Raw genomic sequence first — 14895 nt, 5'->3', positions numbered from 1 at the left:
TATGGCCGTTAGCGAAGAATAATCCATAAATTAGCCGCACCGTTTTATAAACCTATGAGTTCAAAATATAGGAAGAGTTGTGGCTTATAGACCACAATTTAAAGTATAATGATGGTTAATGTTGTTAAATTTACAGTGCATGTATTTTTTATTTACACATTTTATTAGACTTCCCTCCACCGCTTGCAACTGAATAATATTTGAATAAAGTTGTCTCATTAAAAATGTTCATAATCGCCTACGCATTTTATTATTATATATATATTTTTTACATACACTGTAAAAAAAAATCTGTAGCATTTGCAGTAAAAAACTGGTGCATTCGTTGCCAGAATTTTACCGTAAAATGTACGGTGTGTTTTTTACTGTAGAATCTATTGTCATTGTTATAGTGTACAATTTAATGGATAATATAGGTCAAGTAGATATTTAAGTATTTATTTAAATTTTATTTCATTTTCTGTAATGTATTCTAACATATTTGTTATTATTAGATACTATTAAAGTTAAAAAGATATGCAACTGCATGCAGCACAATTATACATTTGTAAATAAAGATAAAGTACTTTATTGACGCATATTATTTCCAGGTTTTTCACATAAAATGATGTGGTTTAGTCAGTAAGTCAGTATACGTTCTGCTCTGCTAATGACTAAAAGGTACAATACAGTTTCAAAAAGTACTGGAGTTTCTTCAAGATGCAACATAACGCTGCACAAGCGCATCGAATTCCAACCATATTTAAAGAGTTTTGACATGTTAAATGGGATTGTACACTGTTGTGTAACTGTACACAAACACATACACCTTGGAGCAGGCATGCCAATAGCTTTTGTTGATGTTTCCCGACAGTCAAGTGACTTTGTGTGTTGTCTCCCAGCTACGACATGGTCCACTACGGTCATTCCAACCAGCTGCGCCAGGCCAAGGCCATGGGTGATTACCTCATTGTGGGCGTGCACACTGACAGTAAGGCTCAGTCAACACCATCCATGTGAATGTTTCTTTGTCTATATCGTGGCTTCACAACATTGTTAGATTTTATTGGTTACAGTCGTCCCTGTATACACCTCGTTGTGGATTTTTTTAGGATAATATTTTTTAGCATATTTTTTGCTCTAAATTAGGCATTTTCAAGCATAGACATCACTAAATGAACTAAACATATCAATACTACAGTAGTATTGGCCACTAAATGATACCAAACAAATAAGTGCATGCTATTCAGGATCGTGGCCACTGATTGGCTCAGCCTCAGCCAGCATTACTATATTGGATTAGGAGTGTATAGGTGATTAAAGTGTGTTATTTCATGTCATGTATTTAGCTGTGGCTATGAAAATGGTCATGTCCGGAACCAATTAACAGCAATCAACAAGTGATTACTGTATATATTTTTAATGATACTAAATGTAAAGGCCCTTGGTCTCGGGTAACACAGACGAGTTTCACACCACAACCTAACGTTGCTGGATAATGACCGTTTGTGAGACATTTATTTCAGCTACTCCCAGATAGCAAAAGGTCATTGAATCAACATTGAGATTTGGTCAGGCATCAATGTTGAGATAAATACTGATGTCTGACATTAAAAAGAACATTGACGGTGCTCGCTATGATCAACATTGAAGTAACGTTAAATTCCCAAAAGTTTTACGATTAACTACATCCCTCCATAAAATAGATAAACAGCTCTGATCAATTTCTATATTACTTGAGGTTTTGTTTAATAAAATGCTTCCCAAACATTTAATAAAGTCAAATACAAATAAGTAGGGCTGCAACAACTAATCGATTAAATCGTTTAAAATCAATTATAAAAATAGTTGGCGATTAATTTAGTCATTGATTCGTTGGATCTATGCTATGCGCATGCACAGAGGCAATTTAAAAAAAAATTTATTTATAATTTTAATTTAAATTTTTTATTTTTTTAATAAACCTTTATTTATAAACTGCAACATGTACAAACAGCTGAGAAACAATAATCAAAATAAGTATGGTGCCAGTATGCTGTTTTTTCCAATAAAATATTGGAAAGGATAGAAATGTAGTTTGTCTCTTTTATCCGATTATTAATTGATTAATCGAAGTAATAATCGACAGATTAATCGATTATCAAATTAATCGTTAGTTGCAGCCCAACAAATAAGGCAACAAGAGTTGCCTTATTTATACACTTCTCTTTTCTAAAGTAAATCTGTACAGCAGATATGGGCATCTACATCAACAATATGATTTGCCTGAGTGGCTGGAAAAAACAAAACAAAACAAAAAAAAAGAATTTTTATATTTTTAAAATCGACGTTACAAATAAGAATCACAATGAATCGGAAAATCTATTTTTCTTGACACTCCTGCTATTTATTGTATCGTTCAACAAGGAGCATGCCAAAGTAGTCTACTTGTCAGTGTCTGTAACGATCGGGAAGCGTATCTTGCAGCGTGACTCCAAGGATGCAGAGAACGGCAGACGGAATGCAAGTATATGATATTTAATATCAACCTAGGTCAGTGCAGCTCGAAAGTGCATAGGGGCAAGTATAGTGCAGCTAGAAAGTGCACAATTAACAAAGCTAACATAACTGAGAACAGCGAACAACCTTGGACAAGGTACAATGATATATCGGAGCCTGATTGGCAACCAGGAACAGGTGTGTCCCGGTTGCCAATCGGGGACAGGTGTGGGAGCCAGCGTTCAGTGACAGTGACATCACAGTCACTATTACTAACAGCCTATGTGATGGTATCTAAATTTCAAACAAAATACCTCTTTTTTTTTCACTTGAGTGAAGTCAATCCTTCTTCTTTTTAGTCAAGCCTAATATCGGATTTAAAACTCAAGTCCCATGTAGGGTATTTCAACATTGAAAATTAATTGATTCAACAACAGTATTTCAAAAATTGAAATGGTACTTGTAATTAAGCATTAAATCAACATAGATTTTTTAACCTCAACCAAAAGTAACAATCTGACCAAAATTCAACATTGAATCAAATTTTTTGTGCTATCTGGGCTGCCGTTTTGAGGAGTTAAAAGTACACCAGGAGGTCGCTTACAGCCACAGCTGAAAACACCAATGCTGTTATTTGGTTTTGTAGACCACATACCTGGCAACGATGTAACCGTGGCAGTTTTTTAAATTTTTTTATTTAACGTTTATTTAATCAGGAAAAAAATCCCATTGAGATTAAAAAACTATTTTTCAAGGGAGTCCTGACCAAGAGGCAGCAAAGTTACACTCCGCCGAACCCCTGAGCCCGACTCACCGAACCCCTAGGGTTCGATCGAACCCAGGTTAAGAACCACTGATTTAAGGATAAAATGTCACTCAGCTTCCAGTCTCTTTGTAACATGTTCCAAGCACAAGGAGCTGCATAGACAAAAGCTTAATTCCTCAGCTCAGTGCTAGAAAAAAGGACAGAGAGCAACAGCCGATTGTTGGATCTCAGAGCATAAGAGTCCGTATATCTGTGTGTAATCAATGTACAGGGTAATAGTTCATTCACATTACACATTAAAATGACAGGATGGACTTTACGTAAAACCGTTACAGTTACTGAGGCTGCTTCAAATGCTCTAAGTTTAGATTTGAAAGTATTTAAAGGCAGTGGTTCTTAACCTTGTTGGAGGTACCGAACCCCACCAGTTTCATATGCGCATTCACCGAACCCTTCTTTAGTGAAAAATAAAATGTTGGTTTTTTTCAAATTCAAGACAAAGTTATATATTTTTGGTAACACTTTAGTATGGGGAACATATTCTAAGTAACAAATACTTAATTTAGATTTATTTAGTTAGGGTTAGGGTTATAATAAGGTCATGCTGAATAAAGCATTAATATGTACTTAATAATGACTAGTTAAGAGCCAATATGTTACTAATTTGCATGTTAATAAGCAACTAATTAATGGTGAATATGTTCCCCATACTAAAGTGTTACCATGTTTTTTTACTGGTGCACAAAATGAACCGTGCATGAACATCACCTTGTTCAAAGAACAAAACCAACACAGTGCATAAACTCACAACAAATTACACACCTGCAAATCAGTGTGACTTCTGCTGTAGCCGTATCCGTAATACGTCGATAGGGAGAAGTTTTTATTTACACGATGAGTCGGGTGTGTTTTGACCTCCGCCGAAACCCTGAGCCCGACTCACCGAACCCCTAGGGTTCGATCGAACCCAGGTTAAGAACCACTGATTTAAGGATAAAATGTCACTCAGATTCCAGTCTCTTTGTAACATGTTCCAAGCACAAGGAGCTGCATAGACAAAAGCTTTATTCCTCAGCTCAGTGCTAGAAAAAGGGACAGAGAGCAACAGCCGATTGTTGGATCTCAGAGCATAAGAGTCCGTATATCTGTGTGTAATCAATGTACAGATTTAAGAGGGTAATAGTACCACAAGAGCTTTGTAAATAAAAGTGTACCAATGACACTGTCTTCTAGTGGACAGAGAAGGCCATCCCAGTCGAGAGTACAAGTCACAGTGGTGTGTCATGGCTCTACAGTTTGTGATGAACCTCAAAGAAGCATGGTAAACAGAGTCAACCATCTGGAGACAGGAACGAGTAGCATTCATATAAAAAAAGATCACCATAATCTAGCACAGATAAAAATGTGGCAGAAACAAGGCGCTTTTGCAACAAAAGAAAAACATCTCTGATTCTGGAAGAAAAACTTCAATTTAAGTTTTAGTGTCTTCACCAGTGTTTCTATAATAGGTTTAAAAATGAGGGCGTCATCAATTAAAATACCAAGGTATTTTTATTCATGCACCACTTCCATGATATTTCCTTCAAAAGTGGACTCTACCTGGGGAGTTTGAGGCACCGTCCCACAATTGGAAAACAGCAAAAGTTTTGTCTTGTCAGCATTGAGAACCAGTTTGAAGTAAATGACAGAATTCTTCACTGCAAAAAGGCTTTCTGCAGGTAATTCACAGCCTCTTCAAGAGATGATCCGAAGCAATAAATAATTGTACCGTCAGCATAAAAATGCATATTAGCATCAGAGAAATGTTGTTTGAGATCATTGATGTACAAGATAAATAAGAGGGGCCCCAAACATATCCCTGAGGCACTCCCTTATGAACAGTGACAAATTCTGAACAAACGCCCTAGTATTTAATACACTGGGTCCTGTTTTCTAATTAATTTTTTTTTTAAAGCGACCGTATGTTCTGACAGTCCAATGAGAAACAACCTGTTTTAAAATAGCATTGTCTACGGTTTCTAAAGCTTCAGAGAGATCAATAAAAAATCGGGAACCGCTGCTGCTCACTGCTCCCCTCACCTCCCAGGGGGTGAACAAGAGGATGGGTCAAATGCAGAGGACACATTTCACCACACCTAGTGTGTGTGTGACAATCATTGGTACTTTAACTTTAACTGTTAGGCAAAACCTTTTTTACCTATTGGTACCAGCTTTTGTGTATTTGGGATCTGCATAAGTCCCAAAAAGATAAAACCATGGAGGCATTGCAAAGATATCTATAAAACAATCTTGCCGTCATACTTTTGGAAAACGAAACAATTTAGCCCATTGTTGACGTTTTTGCCATTTGTGACGGCAACGGATTATCCATATATGGTAGAGATATACCCAAAGCGCTTTGCGTACGTCCGCCATTGTAGTCCGATATTGTAGTCAATAAGCTCCTTCTTTTTCTCTATCCTCTTGTTGTGGGGCAGACTGGCTCATACAAACCCCGTTTCCATATGAGTTGGGAAATTGTGTTAGATGTAAATATAAACGGAATACAATGATTTGCAAATCATTTTCAACCCATATTCAGTTGAATATGCTACAAAGACAACATATTTGATGTTCAAACTGATAAACATTTTTTTTTTTTTTGCAAATAATCATTAACTTTAGAATTTGATGCCAGCAACACGTGACAAAGAAGTTGGGAAATGTGGCAATAAATACTGATAAAGTTGAGGAATGCTATTCAAACACTTATTTGGAACATCCCACAGGTGAACAGGCAAATTGGGAACAGGTGGGTGCCATGATTGGGTATAAAAGTAGATTCCATGACATGCTCAGTCATTCACAAACAAGGATGGGGCGAGGGTCACCACTTTGTCAACAAATGCGTGAGCAAATTGTTGAACAGTTTAAGAAAAACCTTTCTCAACCTGCAAGGAATTTAGGGATTTCACCATCTACGGTCCGTAATATCATCAAATGGTTCAGAGAATCTGGAGAAATCACTGCACGTAAGCAGCTAAGCCTGTGACTTTCGATCCCTCAGACTGTACTGCATCAACAAGCGACATCAGTGTGTAAAGGATATCACCACATGGGCTCAGGAACACTTCAGAAACCCACTGTCAGTAACTACAGTTGGTCGCTACATCTGTAAGTGCAAGTTAAAACTCTCCTATGCAAGGCGAAAACCGTTTATCAACAACACCCAGAAACGCCGTCAGCTTCGCTGGGCCTGAGCTCGTCTAAGATGGACTAATACAAAGTGGAAAAGTGTTCTGTGGTCTGACGAGTCCACATTTTAAATTGTTTTTGGAAACTGGACGTCGTGTCCTCCGGACCAAAGAGGAAAAGAACCATCCGGATTGTTATAGGCGCAAAGTTGAAAAGCCAGCATCTGTGATGGTATGGGGGTGTATTAGTGCCCAAGACATGGGTAACTTACACATCTGTGAAGGCACCATTAATGCTGAAAGGTACATACAGGTTTTGGAGCAACATATGTTGCCATCCAAGCAACGTTACCATGGACGCCCCTGCTTATTTCAGCAAGACAATGCCAAGCCACGTGTTACATCAACGTGGCTTCATAGTAAAAGAGTGCGGGTACTAGACTGGCCTGCCTGTAGTCCAGACCTGTCTCCCATTGAAAATGTGTGGCACATTATGAAGCCTAAAATACCACAACGGAGACCCCCGGACTGTTGAACAACTTAAGCTGTACATCAAGCAAGAATGGGAAATAATTCCACCTGAGAAGCTTAAAAAATGTGTCTCCTCAGTTCCCAAACGTTTACTGAGTGTTGTTAAAAGGAAAGGCCATGTAACACAGTGGTGAACATGCCCTTTCCCAACTACTTTGGCACGTGTTGCAGCCATTAAATTCTAAGTTAATTATTATTTGCAAAAAAAAAAAAAAGTTTATGAGTTTGAACATCAAATATCTTGTCTTTGTAGCATATTCAATTGAATATGGGTTGAAAAGGATTTGAAAATCATTGTATTCCGTTTATATTTACAGCTAACAATTTCTCAACTCATATGGAAACGGGGTTTGTACATGCACATGCATCCTCCGCCGTTGCTATTTGTATCACAAAGCAATGTATAGTAAACTTTTTCTGTAAGTAGACTCGCTATGGAAGAACTAAAAACTAGAAGACGCTGTTGAAGTGGAGCCATGCAAATAAGACCGCCTCCAAAACGGCGCATCCAGAAGAGACGGTCTGAAAGCAGCTTGAAGATGGCCCGTAAAACATTATCTATACACAATCTAACATTTTGGCAAGTAACCACATGTTATGCATGTTATGTAGACTACAAGGAAGTGTTTTAAATGTAGAAAACAAATCACATTATGACCCATTTAACTAAATGAAGGCATTAATTGGAGCATTTATGGTATACATTTGTTTTTTGATTAAGTTATTTAGTTACTTTGATCAATTTGCACAAGGCAGCAAAGACTGAAGAAGGAGCATTTTGGGACCAGATAATTCTGTAAGCATTACAAAATAGGATGTTTGTTGGTCAGCAAACTTTCACTTGTGTGCAAAAAAATTCCACCCAGTTTCCATAACATTTTGTAACAGGTTAGGGCATGGACCAAGGAAGGCAGGACATATTTTGCAAGTTTGAAATTGACTAAAGATGCACGCTGAAAAATGTTACCGTACAACTTCTCAGAAATAGAAAGAAATCTTCATCACAAAAAGTCAAATTTCTTAGTTAGCGAGCGAGTTTTACGCAAAAAGTAAATTTCCACTAACGTAGATTGGCCGGTGGAAGAAGGTTTTGATAAAATTGTTAATTATTATTATTATTTGCTGTCATAGTCATTGGGGCCATCCCACACAGGGCAGTGACTCAATGTAGGCACATTGATGAGTACAGATGGTGTATTTAGGATTGTTATATTTTCTGTGTTTGATTCATCCAGGTGAGATCACAAAGCACAAGGGCGCCCCTGTTTTCACTCAGGAAGAGCGCTACAAGATGGTGAGGTCCATCAAATGGGTGGACGAGGTGGTGGAGGAAGCGCCGTACGTCACCACCCTGGAGACGATGGACAAGTACAACTGCGACTTCTGTGTGCACGGAGGTACGCGTCCGCCGTGGCCTTGTCTCTTTCCGCGTCTAAAAGGCAAACGTTCTTATTTCTGCTAATGTTTTGTTTTCAGACGACTTAACACTGACAGTCGACGGCAGGGACACGTACGAGGAAGTTAAAAAGTCAGGACGCTACAGGTCAGGCCCCTTTTTCGATTATGTTTATTCACTGGAACATCTAAATTGGAAAATGCCAGGGAGATGTCGGTTTTTGACAGTGGTTAACCTCTTTTTACATTTGTATAACAGTAAAAAATTTAAAATATTTAAGTGGGAGGAGAGAGTAAAATTTAAGCAAACATTGGTCATAAAATGTGGTCTGATCTTCATAATACAGTGGAACCTCGATTTACAAACGCCTCTACTTGCGACCTTATCGGTTTACAAACCTTTACATCACGCCAAATGTGCGTCTGTGGGCGAACTATGTCTCGGCGTGCAAACGCTTCATTCATTCATTAATTTCGCATGTCACTTGAAGCTTTCGGGGGCTGCCATTTTGATGACATCACTTCCTGTACACAGCGCTTCTGACGTGTGTATTTCCACAATTGTCATACCTTGAGCTGTATCAGCCTGTTTTAGAGATCACTTTATGTGATCAGAAACGTTTAAAAGTGTCCAAACTCTCACAGTCTCACTGTAAACCATTTGTGAGACAACTGCTAGGATTTTTTTTTCACAACAAGTAGGCCTTTTATTAATATCTCGATATTTTTGGGCCATGTCACGATACACGGTATGTATCTCAATATTTTGCCTTAGCCTTGAATGAACACTTGATGCATATAATCACACCAGTATGATGATTTTATGTGTCTACATTAAAACATTCTTGTTCATACTGCATTAATATATGCTCCTTTTAAACTTTCATGCAGAGAGGGAAATCACAACTAAGTCAATTGACCAAAAGTGTATTTATTAAACAGTTATTAAGCAGTGGCACAAAGATTCATGTCATTTCAAAACAGAACGTGCAAGATTGTCAGAGACATTTTTAAACAAGCTATTAGTGCATTTTTGTGCATGATGTCACTATCCACTTCAATCCAATCCACTTTATTTATATAGCACATTTAAACAACAAAAATGTTTCCAAAGTGCTGCACAACAATATTAAAAACAATATCAAAAATAATATTAAAAACAATATTAAAAACAATATTTAAAAAAATAAATCAAATATTATCCTTAGCTCCACCAATGACTGAATAAAAACAAAAAATAAATAAATCTAGAACCAATATAAAAATACATTTGATTAAAAACGATTTTAAAGGGAAAAAACAATTAAAACAGTAAATAGAAATCAACATTTATAAAAAAACAAAACAAAAAAAACACTAAGATGACATATCAAAACAACACTAAATTAAAGTGCACTTTTTATTTTTATACAGAACGCCACTACAATAGTTAAAAACAAATAAAGTGCATGATGTCACACAAGATATTTCAATAACTGTCAAATAAAAATGAGCTGCATAATAGGAAATCCAACAGTGTATGTCCTTCGTTCTGTGGTAGGTTCCTGCGGACATTATCTCCTTCTGTTGTTGATTTTTTTTTCAGACGGTGTTAATCTGGAAATTGTTGCTTCGGCATTTTGTTGCCGTTGCACCAAACGGAGATGTTAACATGCAGTTTCAAGCACTCTTCATTCTCTAGCGGGTTACTTTTCAAATGATGCTACAAATTAGCAGTGCTGCTACTTTTGTAGCAACGCTTTTGCCGCATAATTGTTCAACATATTCCCGCTTGAAGCTAAACCACCGCCAGACGATGGACCCCAAGCTGTTTTTCTTGGGAATTAATTCTTCCTCCATTTGTTAACAGATTCGCACCGTCTCTCTCTCTCGTATTACCACTTGCAACGCACCGTTAGCATCACAGCTAATGTTACCCGTATAGCTACCTCTGTGCTCGGAGAGGGTGTGTGACGTTGCACGCGTGACGTATGTAAGAAGGTGCGCTTGTTTATGTCTCTGTGAGAAGAAGAGACAAGAAAGAGTGGGAAACGCATGCAGTGTAATGCCCGCAGCTAAAAGCAACTGCGTGAGAACGTATACTCGAATACTCACGATATAGTCATTTTCTATATCGCACAGAGACAAACCCGCGATATATCGAGTACGTATATTCGATTTATCGCCCAGCCCTAACAGCAAGTCTTTAATTGGTACAAGACCGAAAAAATATGCCACAGCGGACTTTTGTTACAGCAAAAGAGAAGGCACTACTCGGACACAAATCAATGAAGGATCGCCTCAGACTGCTAGATTGTGCTAATACTAACGGTGACTACGTGAAGCCACTGCGTGTTTGTCACTCCCAGAGTGTTCAACAAGGTTGTTAACGTTTTGGAGCGCACCAACGAGACTTTTGTGTGTGTGCGTGTTGACATTTAAGCTTGCTGTAATGTTGTTGTGTTTTTTGGATCAAATGTAGATTGCTGAGATAGGCTCCAGCACCCCCCGCGACTCCGAAAGGGACAAGCGGTAGAAAATGGATGGATGGATGTTGAGCCATTACCACCTTGTTTTGTTGGTATGCAACATGCTGTATATATATATGTATACATATACAGTACAGGCCAAAAGTTTGGACACACTTTCTTATTTCAATGTGTTTTCTTTATTTTCATGACTATTTGCATTGTAGATTGTCACTGAAGGCATCAAACTATGACACCTGTGAAGTGAAAACCATTTCAGGTGACTACCTTTTGAAGCTCATCGAGAGAATGCCAAGAGTGTGCAAAGCAGTAATCAGAGCAAAGGGTGGCTATTTTGAAGAAACTAGAATATAAAACATGTTTTCAGTTATTTCACCTGTTTTTGTTAAGTACATAACTCCACATGTGTTCATTCATAGTTTTGATGCCTTCAGGGACAATTTACAATGTCAATAGTCATGAAAATATAGAAAACGCATTGAAGGAGAAGGTGTGTCCAAACATTTGGCCTGTACTGTATATATAGAGAGAGCTATAGTTATACTGTAGATATAGATATAGATATATACCGTACAGTAGTATGTATACATTATAGTGTCTTCAAAGTGTGCAGTTTTTAATGAAATAGGGACTTTTGTTGAGGCTAGAACCAAGTTTTCATGTTTCATTGATTCTTACGGGGATCTCTGCCTCACTTTATGAACTTATCGGTTTACGAACCATTTTCAAGAAACCATTAAGTTTGTAAATCGAGGATGCACTGTAACTACCGACCTATATCCAACTTAACTGTACAGTTTTTAGGTAAGATTTTAGAACAGTTTTTTAACCAAGTCAATTACTTTTTAAATATTAATAACATTTTAGAGAATCAAAGATTTTAAGGTTACAGATGGAAATGAAAACTCACAGTGTTGGTTCTGCTGGATCTAAGTGCTGCTTTTTATTCAGCAGACCAGCACATTTTATTGAATAAACTTAGACAAGTCGGCCTCTCTGGTACTGTTTTTAACAGGTTTCACTCTTATCTCAGAGGCTGATGTTTTTATTTAAGTATGACTACATGTTCCTCAGGAACCCATAGAAGTAGGTGTATGGTTCCCCAAGGCTCAATTTTACATTAATTATTTTCACTCTTTACATGCTGCCTCTTAGGGGTGTCATTAGGTGTCTCCTGATGACACGGGACCAATAGATACCCTTTTTAATTGCATTTTGGACATCAAGTCATGGATGGCAGTGACTTTCCTACAGCTCAACCGGGACAAAACAGAGGTTTTAGTTACAGGTCCTGAAAGCCACTGAGAGCCAAAGTTACAGGTATTAAAACCGACACAATCCATAAAAAAATCTGGCCTTTAATTTTGACTGAGCTGACTTTTATTCCACCCACATATCAAAACTTTTACAGAAATCTTTTTTTAATCATCTTAAGACTGAAAGGGACAATCGGTAGGAAATGGATGGATGGATGGAAGAGCATACAGTAACTAGAATCAGCCTGTTTCGCTCTCAGCAAGCTTTATTTCCTGTTGCTTAAACTATTGTAATGCTCTCTGGTCTTCCCAATATTGTAAATCTACAATTATTACAAAACTTAGCTGCACCCACCCTGACGAGGACCAGAGGGCGGGACCACATTACACCAGTTTTAAAGTTGCTGCATTGGCTCCCTGTCCGCTTCAGAGTAAATCTTAAAGTTCTATTAGACGTTTTTAAATCTCTTATCTGTTTGACCTGCTTTTACCACATCAACCCTGGTGGATCCTAAGGTCCTCTAGCACCAAACTTTTAGCTTTACCAAATACCAAAACAAAGACCCATGCACTGTAAAAATTACGACAAGCAATCATTAGCAACAGTAAAATACCGTAAAATCAAAAATAGTTTATCGCAGTAGTAAATGCAGTGGATTCCTGCAAAGCAAGAAACAGTAGATAACCTAAATTACTATGGTTATATTACGTAGACAACACATGACTTTACTGTGAAAATAATGACAAATTGTACAATGCATTTACACACCTTAACAAATACTTGTATTTATGGTATTATTATTTTGTCTTCATTTTTCAGGTTATACATTGACATTTACAGCATACCCTAACTGTTTTAGGGGTTTGTGTTAAAGCATTGGCCCAGTTAACTTTTGGCTAACATGTTTTCTTGTATTTTTGTGCCTCTTTGCACACAGAATCGAAATTAACCACAATGTGTGTTTAAGTCTGTTGGAACTTGTTACAAGTAGCTATTTAACAGAAACGTAGCATTTAAGGCTAACTTTTAACAGCTCACTTGAAGGAACATGTTGGGCCATGTTGTGAGTTGTCCAGTGAAAGGTTGTCCAAATACTTTCAAGTTAAAATCCTTATGTACCGCTCACATGTCTCGGAAACACAGGGATTTTGCAGATACTAGTATTGGTGAAAGCGCAGCACGGTTAAGCAGTGGTTAACGCTCATCCCTCACAGTGAGAAGGTCCTGAGTTCGGTTCTCGGCCTAGGGATCTTTCTGTGTGGAGTTTGCATGTTCTCCTCGTGACTGCATGGGTTCCCTCCGGGTACTTTGGCTTCTTCTCACCTCCAAAGACATGGACCTGGGGATGAGCTGATTGGCAACACTAAAATTGGCCCTAATTGGTATTAAGGTGAATTCCTGGCCACCACAGCTGCCAGTATTTTACCATAAATTCTATAGGTTTTTAAGTAAACAGATTAACAATATATCAGTTTTGTCATAGTAATTTACCATAAGCAAAAAAAGTTATCAACTGTAAAATTTATGAATTCATCATCAACATACCGTAATGGGAACGGCGTGACGCAGTTGGGAGAGTGGCCGTGCGGGCAACCTGAGGGTTCCTGGTTCAATCCCCAGCTTCTACCATCCTAGTCACGTCCGTTGTGTCCTTGAGCAAGACACTTCACCCTTGTTCCTGATGGGTTGTGGTTAGGGCCTTCCATGGCAGCTCCTGCCATCAGTGTGTGAATGTGTGTGTGAATGGGTGAATGTGGAAATAGTGTCAAAGCGCTTTGTGAGTACCTTAAAGGTAGAGAAGTGCTATACAAGTATAACCCCATCATGTCCTATACATCCTGACCATATTTTTTACAGTGAATTCCTTGCAACCACAGATGCCGGTATTTTATCGTAAATTGTGAAGAGTTTTTTATACAGTGCACGGTGCATTTAGCCACTATAACTCCCACCTGTGCAACAGCTTGCCGAAGACCCCCAAGACTGCAGAGACTGTTGATAATTTTTAAAAAAGCTTAAAGGCACTCTTTTTTAAATCAGGCTTTTTAACTGATCATCATTTCCTATTTTATATATTGTTATTTTCACTTCTAATATTCCCACTATTTTATTGTTTCATTCATTTAATAATTTATCATTTATATTTTATTTTTACATATATTTTAAAATATGTTTTTTAGATTTTGTTCATTTTTATTTATTTTCCAGTATGGACGCCACAAAGGTGGTGTTTTTCCTCAATCTTCATGTGCTGTGTGTGTGTACGTGAGTGTACGTGTTTTGTGCCTGTGCACGAAAAGTGCTATATAATAACCTTTGTTTGATTAATTGATCTAAATCACAAGAATAAACTAACCGAGTCGACATACAATTATATGTTTTCATATTTTTATCAGCATAACATGTAAACGTTCACAAGATGGGGAGGAATTAGCAAGTGAACCGTTGGTTATGATAACTTTTTGACCCTTTTTTGGCGGCAATAACTTTCAAACAAACGTTTCCTGTAGTTGCAGATCAGACGTGCACAGCAATCGGTACATTTTGGACCAAAACTAATGCGGTTCAACAAGATACATGGAACGTCTGTTGCTCCCTCCACCATGCTCCACATTTGGGATAAGGTTTTTTTAATGGTGGTGTGCTGTGTTGTGAGATAATAAAGAACCCAAAAGCCTCATCTAAAGTCTTACAGAAATGACACATCTTTGTTGACAACTCTATAATATGTGTTTATTGTTACATTTAATTAGAATGGGGTTAATGGGAGGACACCACCCATTGCTGTACGTTTGAAGTTTGTTAAAGAGCACTTGGATGTTACACATCCCTAATAGCAAAATATTCT

At 37.7% G+C, this 14895-nt stretch overlaps 1 protein-coding gene across 2 annotated transcripts in view; it reads left to right on the top strand.

Moving 5' to 3' along the window:
• The window catches only part of LOC133615071 (ethanolamine-phosphate cytidylyltransferase-like), a 49324-nt gene that overhangs the window by 17075 nt on the left and 17354 nt on the right, over positions 1-14895 (top strand). Inside the window, exons 2-4 of one of the 2 annotated variants that reach the window (XM_061973415.1) lie at positions 882-970; positions 8163-8324; positions 8404-8470. In XM_061973415.1, coding sequence (XP_061829399.1) covers positions 882-970; positions 8163-8324; positions 8404-8470 — 318 coding nt within the window. The remainder of the gene's footprint in view (positions 1-881; positions 971-8162; positions 8325-8403; positions 8471-14895) is intronic. The other variant, XM_061973416.1, reaches the window with a different exon arrangement.

The sequence above is a fragment of the Nerophis lumbriciformis genome, linkage group LG22, assembly GCF_033978685.3.
Source record: "Nerophis lumbriciformis linkage group LG22, RoL_Nlum_v2.1, whole genome shotgun sequence".
NCBI classification, from domain to species: Eukaryota; Metazoa; Chordata; class Actinopteri; order Syngnathiformes; family Syngnathidae; genus Nerophis; species Nerophis lumbriciformis.
This window is presented reverse-complemented; position numbering and strand designations above follow the sequence as displayed.